The sequence below is a fragment of the Salvelinus namaycush genome, chromosome 26, assembly GCF_016432855.1.
Source record: "Salvelinus namaycush isolate Seneca chromosome 26, SaNama_1.0, whole genome shotgun sequence".
Lineage (NCBI taxonomy): Eukaryota > Metazoa > Chordata > Actinopteri > Salmoniformes > Salmonidae > Salvelinus > Salvelinus namaycush.
The window spans coordinates 30,197,182-30,214,636 of record NC_052332.1 but is presented as its reverse complement, the minus strand read 5'-3'; the positions used below and the strand labels follow the sequence as shown (position 1 = coordinate 30,214,636).

Sequence of the window (17,455 nt, the reverse complement as noted above, 5' to 3'; positions counted from 1 at the left end):
GAGAAACTCCCCAAATACAGGTGTGCCAAGCTTGTAGGCTGTAATCACTGCCAAAGGTGCTTCAACAAAGTACTGAGTAAAGGGTCTGAATACTTACAGTACCAGTCAAAAGTTTAGACACACCTACTCATTCAAGGTTTTGTCTTTATTTTTACTACTTTCTACATTGTAAAATAATAGTGATAACATCAAAACTATGAAATAACACATATGGAATCATGTAGTAACCAAGAAAGTGTTCAACAAATCAGAATATATTTTAGATTCGTCAAAGTAGCTACCCTTTGACTTGATGACAGCTTTGCATACTCTTGGCATTCTCTCAACCAGCTTCATGAGGAATGCTTTCCCAACAGTCTTGAAGGAGTTCCCACATATGCCGAGCACTTGTTGGCTGCTTTTCCTTCACTCTGCGGTCCAACTCATCCTAAACCATCTCAATTGGGTTGAGGTCAGGCGATTGTGGAGGCCAGGTCATCTGATGCAGCACTCCATCACTCTCCTTGGTCAAATAGCTCTTACACAGCCTGGAGGTGTGTTTTTGGTCAGTGTCTTGTTGAAAACCAAATGATAGTCCCACTAAGCACAAACCAGATGGGATGGTGAATCGCTGTGGTAGCCATTCTGGTTAAGTGTGCCTTCAATCCTAAATAAATCACTGTCAGTGTCACCAGCAAAGCTCCCCCACACCATCACACCTCCTCCTCCATGCTTCATGGTAGAAACCACAGATGCGGAGATCATCCGTTCACCTACTCTACGTCTCACAAAGACATTGCGGTTGGAACCAAAAATCTCTAATTTGGACTCATCAGTCCGAAGGACAGATTTCCACCGGTCTAATGTCCATTGCTTGTGTTTCTTGGCCCAAGCAAGTTTCTTCTTCTTATTGGTGTCCTTTAGTAGTTGTTTCTTTGCAGCAATTCGACCACGAAGGCCTGATTCACACAGTCTCCTCTGAACAGTTGATGTTGAGATGTGTATGTTACTTGAACTCTGTGACGCATTTATTTGCGCCGCAATCTGAGGTGCAGTTAACTCTAATGAACTTATCCTCATGAGAGCCAGTTTCATTGTAGCGCTTGAGGGTTTTTTGCGACTGCACTTGAAGAAACTTTCAAAGTTCTTGACATTTTCTGGATTGACTGACTTTCATGTCCTAAAGTAATGCTGGACTATTATTTCTCTTTGCTTATTTGAGCTGTTCTTGTCATAATATCGACTTGGTCTTTTACCAAATAGGGCTATCTTCTGTATACCACCTCTACCTTGTCACAACACAACTGATTGACTTAAACGCATTAAGAAGAATAGAAATTCCACAAATTAACTTTTAACAAGGCACACCTGTTAATTGAAATGCATTCCAGGTGACTACATCATGAAGCTGGTTGAGAGAATGCCAAGAGTGTGCAATGCTGTCATCAAGGCAAAGGGTGGCTACTTTGAAGAATGTCAAATTTAAAATATATTTTTTGATTTGTTTAACACATTTTTGGTTACTACATGATTCCATATGTGTTATTTCATAGTTTTCATGACTTCAGTATTATTCTACAATGTAGAAAATAGTCAAAATAAACAAAATCCCTGGAATGAGTAGGTGTGTTCAAACTTTTGACTGGTAATGTAACAAAACGTGGAGAAAGTCAATACTTTCCGTAGGCACTGTATCACTGCACTTACAGTAATAGAGACATGCAAACAGAGGTAATTTACAGCACGAGGAAAAGAAGGCATATTACTGGGTACTGTTCAGTTAATGCTTTTTTCTTATGGTTTACAATAAATGCTCTTAGTACGATGTCTAATACCTACTAATTAATCTTAATGAATACACAGAATTATAGAAAAATAAACAATTAAATGTTCATTTTTCCGGTTCCTTCTCCGTTTCCTGGAGCAAATGGAAAAATGTATAAGTACCAAAAGGTTAGAAGGTGAGATGACGTAACTGTGGTTGCTTGTGACAAATAAACAATTTTATATTGGCAGTATTGCTCATCGTCATCTGCTCTCATATAGCTGGAGAAAAGCGTCCTCTAGTGGTTCTACCTTGACAGTGTCACTTCCCAACTGAAAAACCAATCCAGAGCCCACATACAGTAGTACAAACTGCAACCCTGCTTTACTGAAATGCCTTTGTGGTTTCTGTACAAACCAAAGGTTTACTTGTAATTAATATTGATTCAGATAGTCTACAAAAGCTAATCCTTATCTGTCCTGTGTCTTTACCTGATGTCTCTTAGGACCAAGGTTAAGGAGGCCACAGTAATGGACTGATTCAGTCCATCAGGGGCAGGGGGTGGGACGTCCCTCCAGGCTAAAGGCATCCCTCTCAGATTTAACTTCAAAGCCACTATAAATCAGGTGATATGCCATTACCTGTATTTAGAACATTTACTACCACAACACCTGCTCGTCAAACATTTTATTCCAAAATCATGGGCATTAATATGGAGTTGGGCCCCCCTTTGTTGCTATAACAGCCTCCACTCTTCTGGGAAGGCATTCCACTAGATGCTGGAACATTGCTGCAGGGACTTGATTCCATTCAGCCACAAGAGCATTAGTGAAGTCGGGCACTGATGTTGGGTGATTAGGTCTAGTTCGCAGTCGGCGTTCCAATTCATCCCAAAGGTGCTCTATGGGGTTGAGGTCAGGGCTCTGTGCAGGCCAGTCAAGTTCTTCCACACCGATCTGGAAAGACCATTTCTGTATGGACCTCGCTTTGTGCTCGGGGGCATTGTCATGCTGAAACGGGAAAGGGCCTTCCCCAAACTGTTACCACAAAGTTGTAAGTACAGAATCGTCTAGAATGTCATTGTATGCTCTAGCATTAAGATTTCCCTTCACTGGAACTAAGGGGCCTAACCTGAACCATGAAAAACAACCCCAGACCATTATTCCTCCTCTACCATTCTTTTAAGTTGGCACTATGCATTCTGACAGGTAGCGTTCTCCTGGCATCTACCAACCCCAGATTCATCCGTCGGACTGCCAGATGGTGAATCGTGATTCATCACTCTAGATAACACGTTTCCACTGCTTGAGAGTCCAATGGTGGCAAGCTTTACACCACTCCAACCAACGCTTTCCATTGCGCATGGTGATCTTAGGCTTGTGTGCGTGCGGCTGCTCGGCCATGGAAACTAATTTCATGAAGCTCCTATTGTGCTGATGTTGCTTCCAGAGGCGGTTTGGAACTCGGTAATGAGTGTTGCAACCGAGGACAGACGTGCTACGCACTTCCGAACTCGGTGGCCCCATTCTGTGAGCTTGTGTGGCCTACCACTTTGCGGCTGAGCTGTTGTTGCTCCTAGATGTTTCACTTTACAATAACAGCACTTACAGTTGACCGGGGCAGCTCTAGCACGGCAGAAATTTGAGGAACTGACTTGTTAGAACGGTGGCATCCTATGACGGTGCCATGTTGGAAGTCACTGAGCTCTTCAGTACAGGCTATTCTACTGCCAATGTTTGTCTATGGAGATTTCTTGGCTGTGTCCTCGATTTTATACACCTGTCAGCTACGAGTGTGGCTGAAATAGCCGAATACACTAATTTGAAGGGGTGTCCACATACTTTTGTTTCCTGGTTTTCAGACAGGAGTGACCCTCAATGATCGCTTCACTGGTATGAGGATCAGGGCAGGCCCAGGACAGGGTCCACAGAGGTGCAGTGGCGGGGAAGAGGCAGAGGCCGAGTAGGCCGGATTGTCATCATGCAGTGATCACTGTTGAGGACCCTTGTGCTTTCTGTAGCCTATATCAAAAGCATCTCATTAATCACACTCTTAACCCTTCCGATAGGCTTACATTTAACACTTTAAAAACTCAACATCATTGAAAATAATCTTCAGTGTTCCACCACTAGTCAATTTAAAAATGTTTGCTTTCTCTTTACAGATTTACTGAACATCAACTTGTTTGACTGTAATCTTAAAGCACTAACGCAGTTACTGTACATGCGAAGAAATTCGGGCTTGTCACCAAAAGCACTCACAAACCTTTACAGATGCACAATCGAGAGCATCCTGTCGGGCTGTATCACCGCCTGGTACGGCAACTGCTCCACCCACAACCGTAAGGCTCTCCAGAGGGTAGTGAGGTCTGCACAACGCATCACCGGGGGCAAACTACCTGCCCTCCAGGACACCTACACCACCCGATGTCACAGGAAGGCCATAAAGATCATCAAGGACAACAACCACCCGAGCCACTGCCTGTTCACCCCGCTATCATCCAGAAGGCGAGGTCAGTCCAGGTGCATCAAAGCAGGGACCGAGAGACTGAAAAACAGCTTCTATCTCAAGGCCATCAGACTGTTAAACAGCCACCACTAACATTGAGTGGCTGCTGCCAACATACTGACTCAACTCCAGCCACTTTAATAATGGAAAAATGTATGTAAAAAATGTATCACTAGCCACTTTATAAAATGCCACTTAATATAATGTTTACATACCCTACATTACTCATCTCATATGTATATACTGTACTCTATACCATCTACTGCATCTTGCCATCTTTATGTAATACATGTATCACTAGCCACTTTAAACAATGCCACTTCTATATGTTTACATACCCTACATTACTCATCTCATATGTATATACTGTACTCGATACCATCTACTGCATCTTGCCTATGCCGTTCTGAACCATCACTCATTCATATATTTGTATGTACATATTCTTCATCCCTTTACACAATGTGTGTATAAGGTAGTTGTTGTGAATTGTTAGGTTAGATTACTCGTTGGTTATTACTGCATTGTCAGAACTAGAAGGACAAGCATTTCGCTACACTCGCATTAACATCTGCTAACCATGTGTATGTGACAAATAAAATTTGATTTGATTTGATTTGGCTTTCTCATAAAGGTACATAAGTACATGAGTCTGAAAGTGTCAAAAAGGCAAGTCCTCAAATAGTCCAGTAGTCAAAGTTCAATGAAGTACCCAAAGATGTAGGATGTTGCCACTTTATCTTGATGTTGGTTTTAGTATGTATGGCACAGATATTCATTACATTTCTTGGCTGTTTTAATAATCAGTTATATGGAAACCCGCAAAAGCATTTTGCAGAGCAGTTAGGCCCATCACCTGAATTAGATTTGGCATGTCAGAGAATTTATGTGGCCGTGTTTACAAACGTTTTTGACCTCTGAAGAACTCAATTAATATTAGAACTCAAAATGACAAGTGATAAAGAAGAGCTGAAGTGACAGGCTACACCTATGTTCACACTCTTCATAAAGACCCTAGGCACACATGTTATTTTGGGAAATATCATGTGAGGTTTGGACAGTGACCTGAGCCTGTTACCCAAAGTATTTATAGCACTGGTCTATGCAGCTGCATGTATATGTAGGCCATATTACATGATGTTTATAGCAACTGCTCTGGAAATCTACTGATAAAATGTCAAATATTGATTTTAATGAGACTATTACTCATATGTTGTAAATTGGTGTAAATTAATTACGAAATATACAAAGGAACGTAGTAGAATTAAATGTTTTATTTATTTGGTAATCAATACATTTGCATTACCTGTATCTACACGTACAGAGTATTGGGTAAATATAAATTGTATTAAATGAAATTAGAAAGATTATGTAGCTAAATCACATTGCATGCATATTATGATATAATGATTTTATTATAGCCTTGGCCTACTTTTATGAACGCCTTCTGAAAGAGCTGACAAACTGAAGTCATCTTTCTGGGGTTTTTATTGGTCAGAGGGTGTAGTGACATCAGTTTTTCTCTATGTCCAATTTTGTCGTATTCAAAATGGTGGAGCAATAACAAACGCATTGTAAATTTCTACGGTAAGGAATTTGCTACTTTTAGTCTTAATGATTCATACTCATTGCGATGTAGATCATTCAAACCAATCATCTATTTTATTAACTACATATTTGTCTTGCAGTAAGTTAGAAATGATCGCCGTAGCAAAGCTTTGCACCAGATCACACACAGCAAGCAAGCGAGATTTGGCCTAGCTAGTTAGTAAACGTTAGCCACACAGTGATTGTATGGGAGGAGGGGAGGGGGGTTGGCTGGCAGGCAGGCAGGCAGGGCTCGTGTATGATCAACTGAGCTAACTAGTTTTTTGAAGAGTAATGGAGGAAATGATAGCTGGCTAGATATTAATAAGCAAGGTTAGGTTCGTATCTGGCGACAGAAATGTGCAGGTATGTCACAGTCAACAAATATGATGACATGTCTAGCTAGCTAATGTTGGTTGGCCATAGCTCGCAGTAGTTAGATAGTTACAGAACTTTCCTAACTACTGTTATTTGTTCAGATTCATGCATCTGCAGTTGTAATAAGTTTGCATGCAATTGCATTCATTACACAACACGCTTTTGCAGAGCTGTAGTTGAAATAAAATAGAAGTGTGTGAAGAGACAGAGTAGGGTGCATTTTCTTCTCCATTTCTTCAATATGACACACTGTGTTTTTTTGTATAAGTATCAGCATGGCAGACAAAAATGGCAAGAAAGGGAAACCTGTAGGTGTGAAGAGAACATTGACCAAGAGAGAACAAGAAGATCTGAAGAAAAAGGTAAGAGATTTGACCATTTTATAGATAGGCCTACACTTTGTTGCAGATGGCTATGATTTTCGATTTTAAAACAATCCCTTTTCCAGGAAGAAGAAAAAGCAGCGGAAGTTTTTGAAGAGTTTTTAGCATGTTTTGACAGTAACGACAAAAGTGGAGTGAAGACTTTTGTCCGTGGGGGTATCGTCAATGCAACTAAAGGTGAGTGAAACATCCTGGCTAATCCAACTTTGGTTGGGTCTGTGTTGCGAACACTATTTTTCATTGTTTTAATATCTACACAGTTACAATTTCTATTTGTTTTTTGTTTTTTTGCAGAAGAGGAAGCAGCAGAGGTTAAAAAGAGCAAGCTTTACCGACCAATCACCAAGTTTACTTCAGTGTCCCAGAACATCTCACCGGCACACTCTTCTGAAATCAGAAGGCCTGTGAGTATCCATGTGAATCACTTACTGTGTATACAGAATGATACATTATTTTGTCCCCTTTATATGTTTGTCTGGTCCACAGATTGTTAAAAAGAAGATGGAAGAGAAGAAGAAGAGCAACCTTGAACTTTTTAAAGAGGAGCTAAAGCAGTATGTTTTTGACACGTCGTAGTAATTCATGTTCTTTCATTATTTTACCAATTTGTTGTTTATTTTTGTGTGTAAATAATTCTGTTCTCCTAGAATACAGGAGGAACGTGAAGAAAGGTACAAAAGAAAGACAAATGAGCCTGGAGGAGGATATGGAGACTTGGACATACCACTAACGCGACGATCAAGTAAGAGCCAAGTCTGTCCCTTGCAGTGGAATAAGAATGGTTTACTACAATAAGCCTTTGTCCAAATCAAAGATGAACCCTCTGTAGCTTTTACATGTTTAGCTACATATGAACGTCTCCCTCCAGTATTTGATGATGACCCAGCCATACCGAACACAACCAACCTGTACATTGGCTGCATTAGCCCCAAGGTAAAGAAACTATCTGCTTGAGACGTTTTGACAGGAGATAAAGATTCACAATATAGCCAGCTCTTCGTTTGTTTGGGACAAATTCAACTAACTTAAATGCTGACAGAATTTTTGTGAAACTTTGCTGATATGATACTTCTAATGTGTCAGATGAATGAAGAAATGCTTTGCAAAGAGTTTGGCAAGTATGGTCCCCTGGCGAGTGTGAAGATCATGTGGCCCCGTAGTGACGAGGAACGCACAAGGGTCACAAATAGAGGCTTTGTGGCCTTCATGACCAGGAAAGATGCAGAGAGGGCCTTGGCTGCTCTAGACGGTGAGTCAATCTGTGATGAGGGAATATTGCATTCTGTTCAGTAAACAATACCAGATGATAAATGCCCTGCTCCGTGTTCCATTAACCTTGTAGGATCATTGCACCTTTTTGCTGCAGGTAAAATGGTTATGGGTTTTGAAATGAAGCTGGGATGGGGGAAAGCTGTTCGCATCCCTCCCCAGCCACTCTATACACCCATAGGGGTACTTAAAATGTCCACACCCCCACCCCCCTCCGGCCTGCCCTTCAACGCTCAGCCCAGAGACCGCTTCCGCAATGACTTTACCAAGCCATGGGGCAGGTCCAAGGAGGAGTTTGACAAGGTAGGTTGGCCCTTTTTTTTCTTCTTTTTTTTTAGTGTAGGGTAGGACTCTCCAACCCTGTTCCTGGAGAGCTACCATCCTGTAGGTTTTCGCTCCAGCCCTAATTTAACGCACCTTTCTAATAATTAGCTGGTTGATAAGCTGAACCAGGTTAGTTACAACTGTGGTTGGAGCGAAAACCTACGGAAGGGTAGCTCTCCAGGAACAGGGTGAGGAGACCCCTGCTATAGTGTGTGTGCATGGTTCTGTCAAGTTGTTTAAATAATTGTTTTACTTTGTTTTAAACTACAGTTAATTTGCCAATTTTAGGTGTGTGTAGTAGATATTCTATGCAGGTTGATACATTTATCATAGGCTCAATCAACTGGACATTGCTTCGAATTTGATCAAGAATTCAGAATGGCATTTTATGCACAAAACAAAAGGGATGTGATGGTCATGTTCTGAAATAGCAGTTCCGAGTTCCCTTTTTTAAAATCCAGTTGGTTTGTCCTGTGGTGCGTGTATAGACATGTTATGAATCTATTCCTTAGACTAGTAGTGTCTTAGTTTTAGGATATGTTCTAAGGCTGGGGAATTTGACCCAGATGGAGTTATGAGGTAGTTACAGAACCATATGTAATTAAAATGTTACTGTAAAAGTAAGAGGGTGGGGGTATTCTATAGATAATGTACTTTTAACGACAGTGTACCTGTCTCTCGAATGTGGGAACTTTTCCCCTCGTTAAAATAAAGTATAGCTGTTACTGCTGTCCTCAGTTGATATGCTGTATGTATCCTGCAGTGTTTCATCTGTGTATATATACTCACTTTTTTTATATCTTCACTATTTGATTTGACTTCACGAACAGACTCTGTCCGAAGCTGTAGTCAAAGTGGTTATCCCAACAGAAAGGTACACTCTCTCTATCCATTCTTACTACTACGACTGACCAGACATTCTCACAGACAGAACCGTGTTAGAGGACAGAGGCCCTGCCCTGGTGTACTGTTCTTGTGTACGTACGTGACAGACAGGAAGCCCCAGTCCTAAGTGCTACATCTGTATGTACATGACTAATGGGAGAGGACAGCTGAGAACATAACTGTCTCATAGTTTGTAGTAATGTTCAGGGAATTGGTAACCCCTGCTGCTTAAGACTGGAGGCCCTATATCTAACTAGTAGGAGGGCCATGGGCCTCAGTTGAACATGGTTGAAGTGAATCATTGGCCTAGTAAGCAAAGCCCATAGTTTATCACAGTTTATTCATTCATGTCATCCTCATTAGATTAGTAAATGTCACCATTGTAATCCCCTGTCAGGAAAATGGATTGTTAGACTTAAGTGATTGTTGGAGTCAATTATATCCATTGAAACATACTGGTACTAGCTTCAGTGGCAACCTTTGTTCTTCCTACCTGTGTTGGCTGAGACACTGCAGACAGATGCAGCTAGAAAGCAAATGCATTTTAGATTAAAATCAGTAGTAGCTAATAGTAGTATAATGTTGTCACTTTCATGTATATATAGTCCCTCTTTTTTCATTTACACACTTACTGCTTCTTCATTTCGACACATAATACTAGACACATGACAGAAAGACTAGTTCTGATGTAACTACACACTAGGGACAGACCGTCTCCCCCACTCACTCGTGTGTGCAGACCAACACACATCACACAACATATCCTCAACGTTGCTGTGATAAATGATTGCAGAGGGACAAATGTTCTAGAAGAGAGACAGAGAGAGGTTAAGGGGCTTGGGGCCAGTGTTCAGTGAGAGCTTTGACATGGCCACTGGTCTGGATGAGGGGGGACAAGTCACAGTGTCTGGTCTCATCCCCTCTCCTTTTACTCCACAGGAATCTGTTAGGCCTCATCCACAGGATGATAGAGTTTGTGGTGCGTGAGGGACCCATGTTTGAAGCCATCATTATGAGCAAAGAGAAGAACAATCCTGACTTGAGGTGATCTACCATTGCTGAGCTCTCCCTTTCCCTCTAGTCATACCACTGGTCTAAAGATGTCTTTTTAAACTCATTTTGAAACTGTTTTTATTCATGATTTCAGGTTTCTCTTTGACAACAAAAGCCAAGAGCATGTGTACTACCGCTGGAAACTCTACTCCATTCTCCAGGTAGGTCATGATCTGTCCTGGCTACAGCCCTATGACCATGAGGCCATCTCAAATCAAGTGTTATTTGTCACATGCGCTGAATACAACTGGTGTACTTGACCATGAAATGCTTTCTTACGAGCTCTTCCCAACAATGCAGAGTTTAAAAAAATAATACAACTAGTAACACAATTGGAATAACAAACAAGCATGAAGCTATATACAGGGAGTATCAGTACCAGACCAATGTGCAGAGGAATTTGAGGTAGACATGTACATGAAGGCAGGTTAAAGTGTCTAGGCATCAGGAGAGATAATAATAGAAGTGAAATAAAGAACAGTACACACTACACCTCTGCTGCGCCTCATCCATGTCCCTATCCCTCCATCCCCAGGGCGAGCCCCCCAGTGAGTGGAGGACGGCAGACTTCCGGATGTTCCGTGGGGGCTCCATCTGGAGGCCGCCCCTCCTCAACCCCTACCTCCATGGAGATGAGGAGGCGGGAGAGGAAGAGGAGTCTCCCTCCCTGGAGGAGGAGCTGCTGAAAAAGGGCCAGCTGAAGACAGAGTGAGTGTTGCTGTACATACAGGGCAGAGAGGGAGGTTCTGAGGCAGACTGAAGATGAAAAGCATTCTCTCATGGATCTGACGTGTTACTGGAAAAACTGACTTTGGAATATGGACATTCTCAGGATAACAATGAATGCGTGTTTTTATTCCAGGCACAGGGAGAGACTAGAGATGCTGCTGAGAGGACTCACCCCTCGTAGGGAGGACATTGGTGATGCTATGCTGTTCTGTCTGGAGAGAGCCGAGGCAGCGGAGGAGGTGGTGGGGTCCATCGCAGAGTCCCTGTCCCTCCTTCAGACACCACTGCAGAAAAAGGTCCCTTATCCTATGACAGTCTTACACGATCAAGCACATTCACATGGCATATAGTATATAGAAAACATGTATTATCAACGATCCCTGGAGAAATTAAGGTTAAGTGACTTGCTCAAGGCACATCGACAGATTTTTCACCTTGTCGGTTACTGAACCAACTCTAACCACTAGGTTACCTGCCGCCCAGATTATTGCTCACAGTCATGTCTATCTTTATTCCCACAGATTGCCAGACTGTACCTTGTATCCGACATCTTGTACAACTCCTGTGCCAAAGTTGCCAATGCATCTTATTATCGCAAATAGTAAGAAAAGTATATTTTAAATAAGTCTGTCATTACATAATACACATGCTCAGTGGTCATACTGTGTCCTTCTAACGGTTTATTGTTTCTCTGTTCCTTCAGTTTTGAAGCAAAATTGCCCCAGATATTTGGTGACATTAGTGATGCATATCGAAACATACAAGCAAGACTACAAGCTGAACAGTTCAAGGTAACGAGTGAAGTTTTTAAAAAATGACAATGATTTATAATGTTTTTCCATGCTTGTGATCTGTTATTGCCTTGACCAGAACAAATACATTATCACTCACCCATATGTCTTCTGTCCTCAGCAAAAGATAATGGGCTGTTTCAGGGCCTGGGAAGACTGGGCCGTATACCCAGAGTCTTACCTGATCCAGCTGCAGAACATCTTCCTGGGTCTGATCAAGGCAGGAGAGGAGGTGATCGAGAGGGTAGAGGTGAGCTGGATCTCAGGACCTGTCCTGGACAAGACCTGGAAAAGAGTTTTGATCAATGCCTATTTTACTGATGACACTGTTACATTCTCTGATAGTGTGTGTAAATATACAATTCAGCTAGAAGCAGAGCTGAATTTAGCAACATTGGTTTATATGGGCTGGGTATACCTCACCTCAGGTGTCGTCTCCAGACCTGGATGGAGCCCCGTTGGACGGGGCGCCGTTAGACGGAGCTCCACTGGACAACCTCGACGGCTCACCCCTGGCCTGGGACCCTGCCTCCCTGGACGGGGTGCCTGTTGATGACATCGACGGGGTTCCCCTGGGTGCACCCATGGAGGACATTGACGGAATGCCTTGTAAGTCAATCTGGCAGAATTTCTGTGAAAAATGGAAACCATGAAAGCGTTAAAAGATGTGGACTTGATGTAAGTTTGTGTTCTGCAGTGGATGACCTGGCCCACTCAAGAGTGGCTCTATCTAAATGGGAGAGGGTGGACGATGCTGACGCTCTCCCACAAGGTACTGTACTGTCAGCACTGTCAACCCAACAATCATATCTCTACTCCTAACCTACAGCTCACCCTGCCGCTTCCTCTTTCAGCTAACACTGAATCCAAATGGGACACTTTGGGAGAGCGAGACTTGGGGGATGACCTGAATGCCAGGTAAGAACCTGGTGCAGGCACTCTTTTCCCCATCACTGAAACCCAAAGCATCACAGAGTTACTGTAATGTAGCATGTGCTGCTGTTGAGTGGTGTTTTCCAGCGCCAGTCCTCCAGTACCCCCAACAGTACACAGTTTTGTTGTAACCCTGCACAAAAAAAAGGGCTTAATGATTAATTGACAAGTAGAATCAGGTGTGCTTGTATGGGGCCATAACACATATGTACTGTTGGGAGAACTGGAGTTGGGACATAGTGGCTCTTGCATTTTGTTAGAGATTAGTTGACTGGCAACAAATTGTTGCTACATTTGGGGGAAAGTTCATCGATTTTGTTTGGAACAAATCGTAGATTGCTTAGGGCTGACAAGATACAGGTACACTGCAGGCAAGGAGATTGAGTCTAAAACAAGTAACTTAACTTGGTGTGTCCCTAGATCAATCCCTTTCTGGAGACCTGATTGCTGCTAAAATTATTTCTAAAATGGCAAACAAATGTAAATGTTTATATGATATTGGATATTTTAACATCAAAGTTAAGAAACTGCTTGTGTCATGTTGATTATGCTGCTCTGCTTGGTATAGTGGGCTATCAAAAAATCTGAAAGAGAATGCAGGTCATGAAAAATAATGTTATCTGTTATATGCTGAATGTCCCCCCTAGGACCTACATAGTGTTATCAGGTATATGCTGAATGTCCCCCCTAGGACCTACATAGTGTTATCAGGTATATGCTGAATGTCCCCCCTAGGACCCACATAATGTTATCAGGTATATGCTGAATGTCCCCCCTAGGACCTACATAGTGTTATCAGGTATATGCTGAATGTCCCCCCTAGGACCCACATAATGTTATTAGGTATATGCTGAATGTTCCCCCAAGGACCCACATAATGTTATCAGGTATATGCTGAATGTCCCCCCTAGGACCCACATAATGTTATCAGGTATCTGCTGAATGTCCCCCCTAGGACCCACATAATGTTATCAGGTATATGATGAATGTCCCCCCTAGGACCCACATAATGTTATCAGGTATATGCTGAATGTCCCCCCTAGGACCCACATAATGTTATCAGGTATCTGCTGAATGTCCCCCCTAGGACCCACATAGTGTTATCAGGTATATGCTGAATGTCCCCCCTAGGACCCACATAATGTTATCAGGTATATGCTGAATGTCCCCCCTAGGACCCACATAATGTTATCAGGTATATGCTGAATGTCCCCCCTAGGACCCACATAATGTTATCAGGTATATGCTGAATGTCCCCCCTAGGACCCACATAGTGTTATCAGGTATATGATGAATGTCCCCCCTAGGACCCACATAATGTTATCAGGTATATGCTGAATGTCCCCCCTAGGACCCACATAATGTTATCAGGTATATGCTGAATGTCCCCCCTAGGACCCACATAATGTTATCAGGTATATGCTGAATGTCCCCCCTAGGACCCACATAATGTTATCAGGTATCTGCTGAATGTCCCCCCTAGGACCCACATAGTGTTATCAGGTATATGCTGAATGTCCCCCCTAGGACCCACATAATGTTATTAGGTATATGCTGAATGTTCCCCCTAGGACCCACATAATGGTATCAGGTATATGCTGAATGTTCCCCCATAATGTTATCAGGTACATGCTGAATGTTCCCCCTAGGACCCACATAGTGTTATCAGGTACATGCTGAATGTCCACCCTAGGATCCACATAGGGGTACAGGAGTTCCGGAGAGGTGGGCTTGTTGCCTATGGAGTCCAGAGTGGACCAACTTAATCATACGTTTGACATCTTAAATGATCGTGCCCCAGGTTACATGAAAAACCACATTGGTATGGTCTATAACCAACACAGTCACAATACCAGAGCTAGTATTATGTCTTGTAAAATCCCAAGAGTAAACAGTGCTGTGAGGAACACATTTTGCTATGGAATAGCCTCCCCCTTGGAGATCAAGAAAAAATATCTTTAAAAAGCAGGCAAAGGTTTTCATTTGGACAAGGTTGTCTAAGTAAGAGAAATCACTCCACTGCCCCTTGTCCCTACTGCTGGTCAGGTGTATTTATTTGAAGGATCGGTATGACGTGAAATTAATATGGTTGGTTAGGGAAAAGTGACACTTTAGGATGTCAACATACATGAATGAATGTTTTTACCATCGAGGTCCACTTTGGAAACAAGCATTTTAATTAATACTTTCGAGTGATATCCTCCGGGTCCACATTGTACATGTCTGTTACCCAAAATAAATTAAATTCCTCTTATCTCCCCCTGGTCCACAGTGCTAACATTAAGGGAGGAGATGGGAAGTCCGAGGGTGACAGCAGCGATGATGACAGCCCCTCCAAGTACGACAATGCTGACTTCAAGAGCTCCCTTAGCAGTTTTGAGATGTCCGAAAGCAAGAGGAGCCGGCTGAGAGAGCTGGAGGTAAGCACAGTCAACAATGCCTACTAGGACCAAGTAACACAGTACGTAACACACTGCAGCAGACCTTCAGACTCAGTCCATACCGGTCAACCGACTAATACTAATACATACAGGGCCTTCAGAAAGTATTTACACCCCTTCACGTATTCCACATTTTGTTGTTACAGCCTGAATTCAACATGTATTTGTTTTTCCTCACCCATCTACACACAAAATCAATCACATTTATTTATAAAGCCCTTTTTACAGCAGCAGATGTCATAGTGCTATACAGAAACCCAGCCTAAAACCCCAAACAATGCAGAAGCACGGTGGCTAGGAAAAACTCCCTAGAAAGGCAGGAACCTAGGAAGAAACCGGGCTCTGAGGGGTGGCCAGTCCTCTTCTGGCTGTGCCGGTTGGAAATAAGAGTACATGGCCATGTAAGGCCATAATGGAAAAGTGAACAAATTTATTGAAAATGAAATCTCATTCAAATAAGTATTCACACCACTGAGTCAGTACTTTGTAGAATCACCTTTGGCAGAGATTACAGTGAGTCTTTCTGAATTGTGCAACATTTACCCATTTATTTTCAAAAATCTTCAGGCTCTGTCAAATTGGTTGTTGATCATTACTAGACAACCATTTTCAGTTCTTGCCGTAGATTTTAGTCAAAACTAACTCAGCCACTGTCTTCTTGGTAAGCTACTCCAGTGTAGGACAGACATCTATTGTCAGAAAGCTTAAATTCTTGTTAATCTAACTGCACTGTACAATTTACAGTAGCTATTGTTTGAGTGCAATTTAACAGTTATTACTAAAACAAATTAGGCATATTTGATCAATTTTGACCAGAAATGCAATGGTTCATCGAATCAGTCAAACTTTGCACATACACTGCTGTCATCTAGTGGCCAAAATAATACATTACGGCCTTTCTCTTGCATTTCAAAGATGGTACAAAAATAACGCTTTTTTTTGTGTATTATCTTTTACCAGATGTGTGTTAGTTTCCTTTCAAATGGTACCAAGAATATGCATATCCTTACTACAGGCAGTTAGATTTGGGTATGTCATTTTGGGTGAAAATTGAAAAAGGGGCGGATCCTTGAGTTTGAGTAAATTCTTAATTGTGGGTTAACGACAGATTTTTACCTTGTCAGCTCGGGGACAAGGTACATTTTTTTAAACACTATTGCACACAGAGTTCTTGATATGCACATTTAACCCTGAACTTATTTAGGCTTGCCATAACAAAAGGGGTTGAATACTTGACTCAAGATATTTCAGCTTCTCATTAATTTGTAACAAAAAAACAAAATTATCATTTTTAAATTCAGGCTGTAACAAAATGTGGAAAAAGTAAAGGGGTCTGAAGGTAAAACCCAATTACGCTTGGCAGTTTTTGATTTCCATTAATTTATGCAACAATTGGACCCACTGTCCAAACAGTATGAATGTATGTATCTTATATTTACGCAATGTGTCTCTGCTGCAGGTGAAGGTGATGAAGTTCCAGGATGAGCTGGAGTCTGGGAAGAAGCCCAGGAAGTCAGGGTTAAACATGCAGAAACAGGTGGCGCACTACAGGAACAAGCTGTTGCAAGAGGTGGGTTTCTAGTGTACTTTTTCATAAGCCCAGCAGTAAGGGAAACTGTCCAGATACCATGAAGTTGCAGGTTTAAATGTGACTTTAAAAGAAAACTTCACCGGTTGCAATGGCTCCACATGTTCTGTTTACCTCAGGAGTTTGATAAGGATGACAAGGAGAAGAGAGAGAGATCCATTCCGAAATCAAAAGAGCGATCAAAGAAGGATGAGCGGAGAGACAAGGCGGAGGAGACCAGTAAAGGACGGGACAAGGAGAAGAGTAAAAGGAGTCAAGACCGGGACAGGGGACGGAGTAGAGACACAGAGGAGCGGACACACAAATACAGAGGACATTCTCCTGCAAAGTAAGGCCTATGTGAAACCATTGTTCCATTTAATTTGTGTTCAGAATTCTATATTTGTGCTGACTCACCCCTATCCCACCCTTCCAACAGAATCAAGTCAAAGTCTCCCAAGAAGTCCAAGCGGTCCCGGTCGCCCTCGCCAGTCAGGAAGACATGGAGGTCTAGCTCCCGGTCGCCACACCGCTCCCACAAAAAGACTAAGAAGAGCAAACACTGATCCTGAGGCCTATGCCTCTCCCCCTGAAGCAGCCAGGCGGCTTTCATGGACTGCCCTGCTCCGCCACACGCTTCTTTCCCACAATGCCTCTGAACTGCCTCTGCAGACCAACTGACAGCTGTTTCCCTCTGCAGTGAAGATTTGGCAATTTTTTTGTAAGATGAACATTGTTTGTACAGTTCTGTTTTCCCGTCAGGTTGTTTTTAAACCCCATTCAGATTGCGACTAGTTCCTGACACAATAAATCACTCTTGGCAATGTGTCTGTGTTGTCATCCATGCTCCAGGATGGGGAATG

General features: G+C 42.4%; 1 protein-coding gene across 3 annotated transcripts; it reads left to right on the top strand.

Annotated features, from left to right (window-relative positions):
- Nucleotides 1-5,785: 5,785 nt before the first annotated feature.
- On the top strand, nucleotides 5,786-17,420 carry LOC120021382 (U2 snRNP-associated SURP motif-containing protein-like). 3 transcript variants are annotated; one of them, XM_038965131.1, is made up of 24 exons: nucleotides 5,786-5,839; nucleotides 6,486-6,579; nucleotides 6,666-6,777; nucleotides 6,895-7,004; nucleotides 7,087-7,154; nucleotides 7,248-7,342; nucleotides 7,430-7,533; nucleotides 7,684-7,849; nucleotides 7,967-8,172; nucleotides 9,024-9,067; nucleotides 10,018-10,122; nucleotides 10,226-10,292; nucleotides 10,667-10,839; nucleotides 10,994-11,156; nucleotides 11,382-11,461; nucleotides 11,564-11,651; nucleotides 11,773-11,901; nucleotides 12,080-12,260; nucleotides 12,349-12,423; nucleotides 12,506-12,569; nucleotides 14,857-15,004; nucleotides 16,485-16,595; nucleotides 16,733-16,941; nucleotides 17,032-17,420. In XM_038965131.1, exons 2-24 carry the CDS (start codon nucleotides 6,493-6,495, stop codon nucleotides 17,156-17,158), a joined length of 2,712 nt encoding a protein of 903 aa, XP_038821059.1. In that variant the 5' UTR covers nucleotides 5,786-5,839; nucleotides 6,486-6,492; the 3' UTR covers nucleotides 17,159-17,420. The 3 variants fall into 3 exon arrangements, with proteins under 3 accessions (XP_038821059.1, XP_038821058.1, XP_038821060.1); XM_038965130.1 differs by lacking the exon at nucleotides 5,786-5,839 and adding an exon at nucleotides 6,089-6,205; XM_038965132.1 differs by lacking the exon at nucleotides 5,786-5,839 and adding an exon at nucleotides 6,090-6,205 and having other exon boundaries at nucleotides 7,469-7,533.
- Nucleotides 17,421-17,455: the final 35 nt, after the last annotated feature.

Excerpts from the sequence above, each read along its gene's own strand:
- LOC120021382 (XM_038965130.1), top strand. Across the intron at positions 10,840-10,993 it reads AAGGGCCAGCTGAAGACAGA|GCACAGGGAGAGACTAGAGA; the intron begins GTGAGTGTTGCT and ends TTTTTATTCCAG. Across the intron at positions 11,902-12,079 it reads AGGTGATCGAGAGGGTAGAG|GTGTCGTCTCCAGACCTGGA; the intron begins GTGAGCTGGATC and ends ACCTCACCTCAG.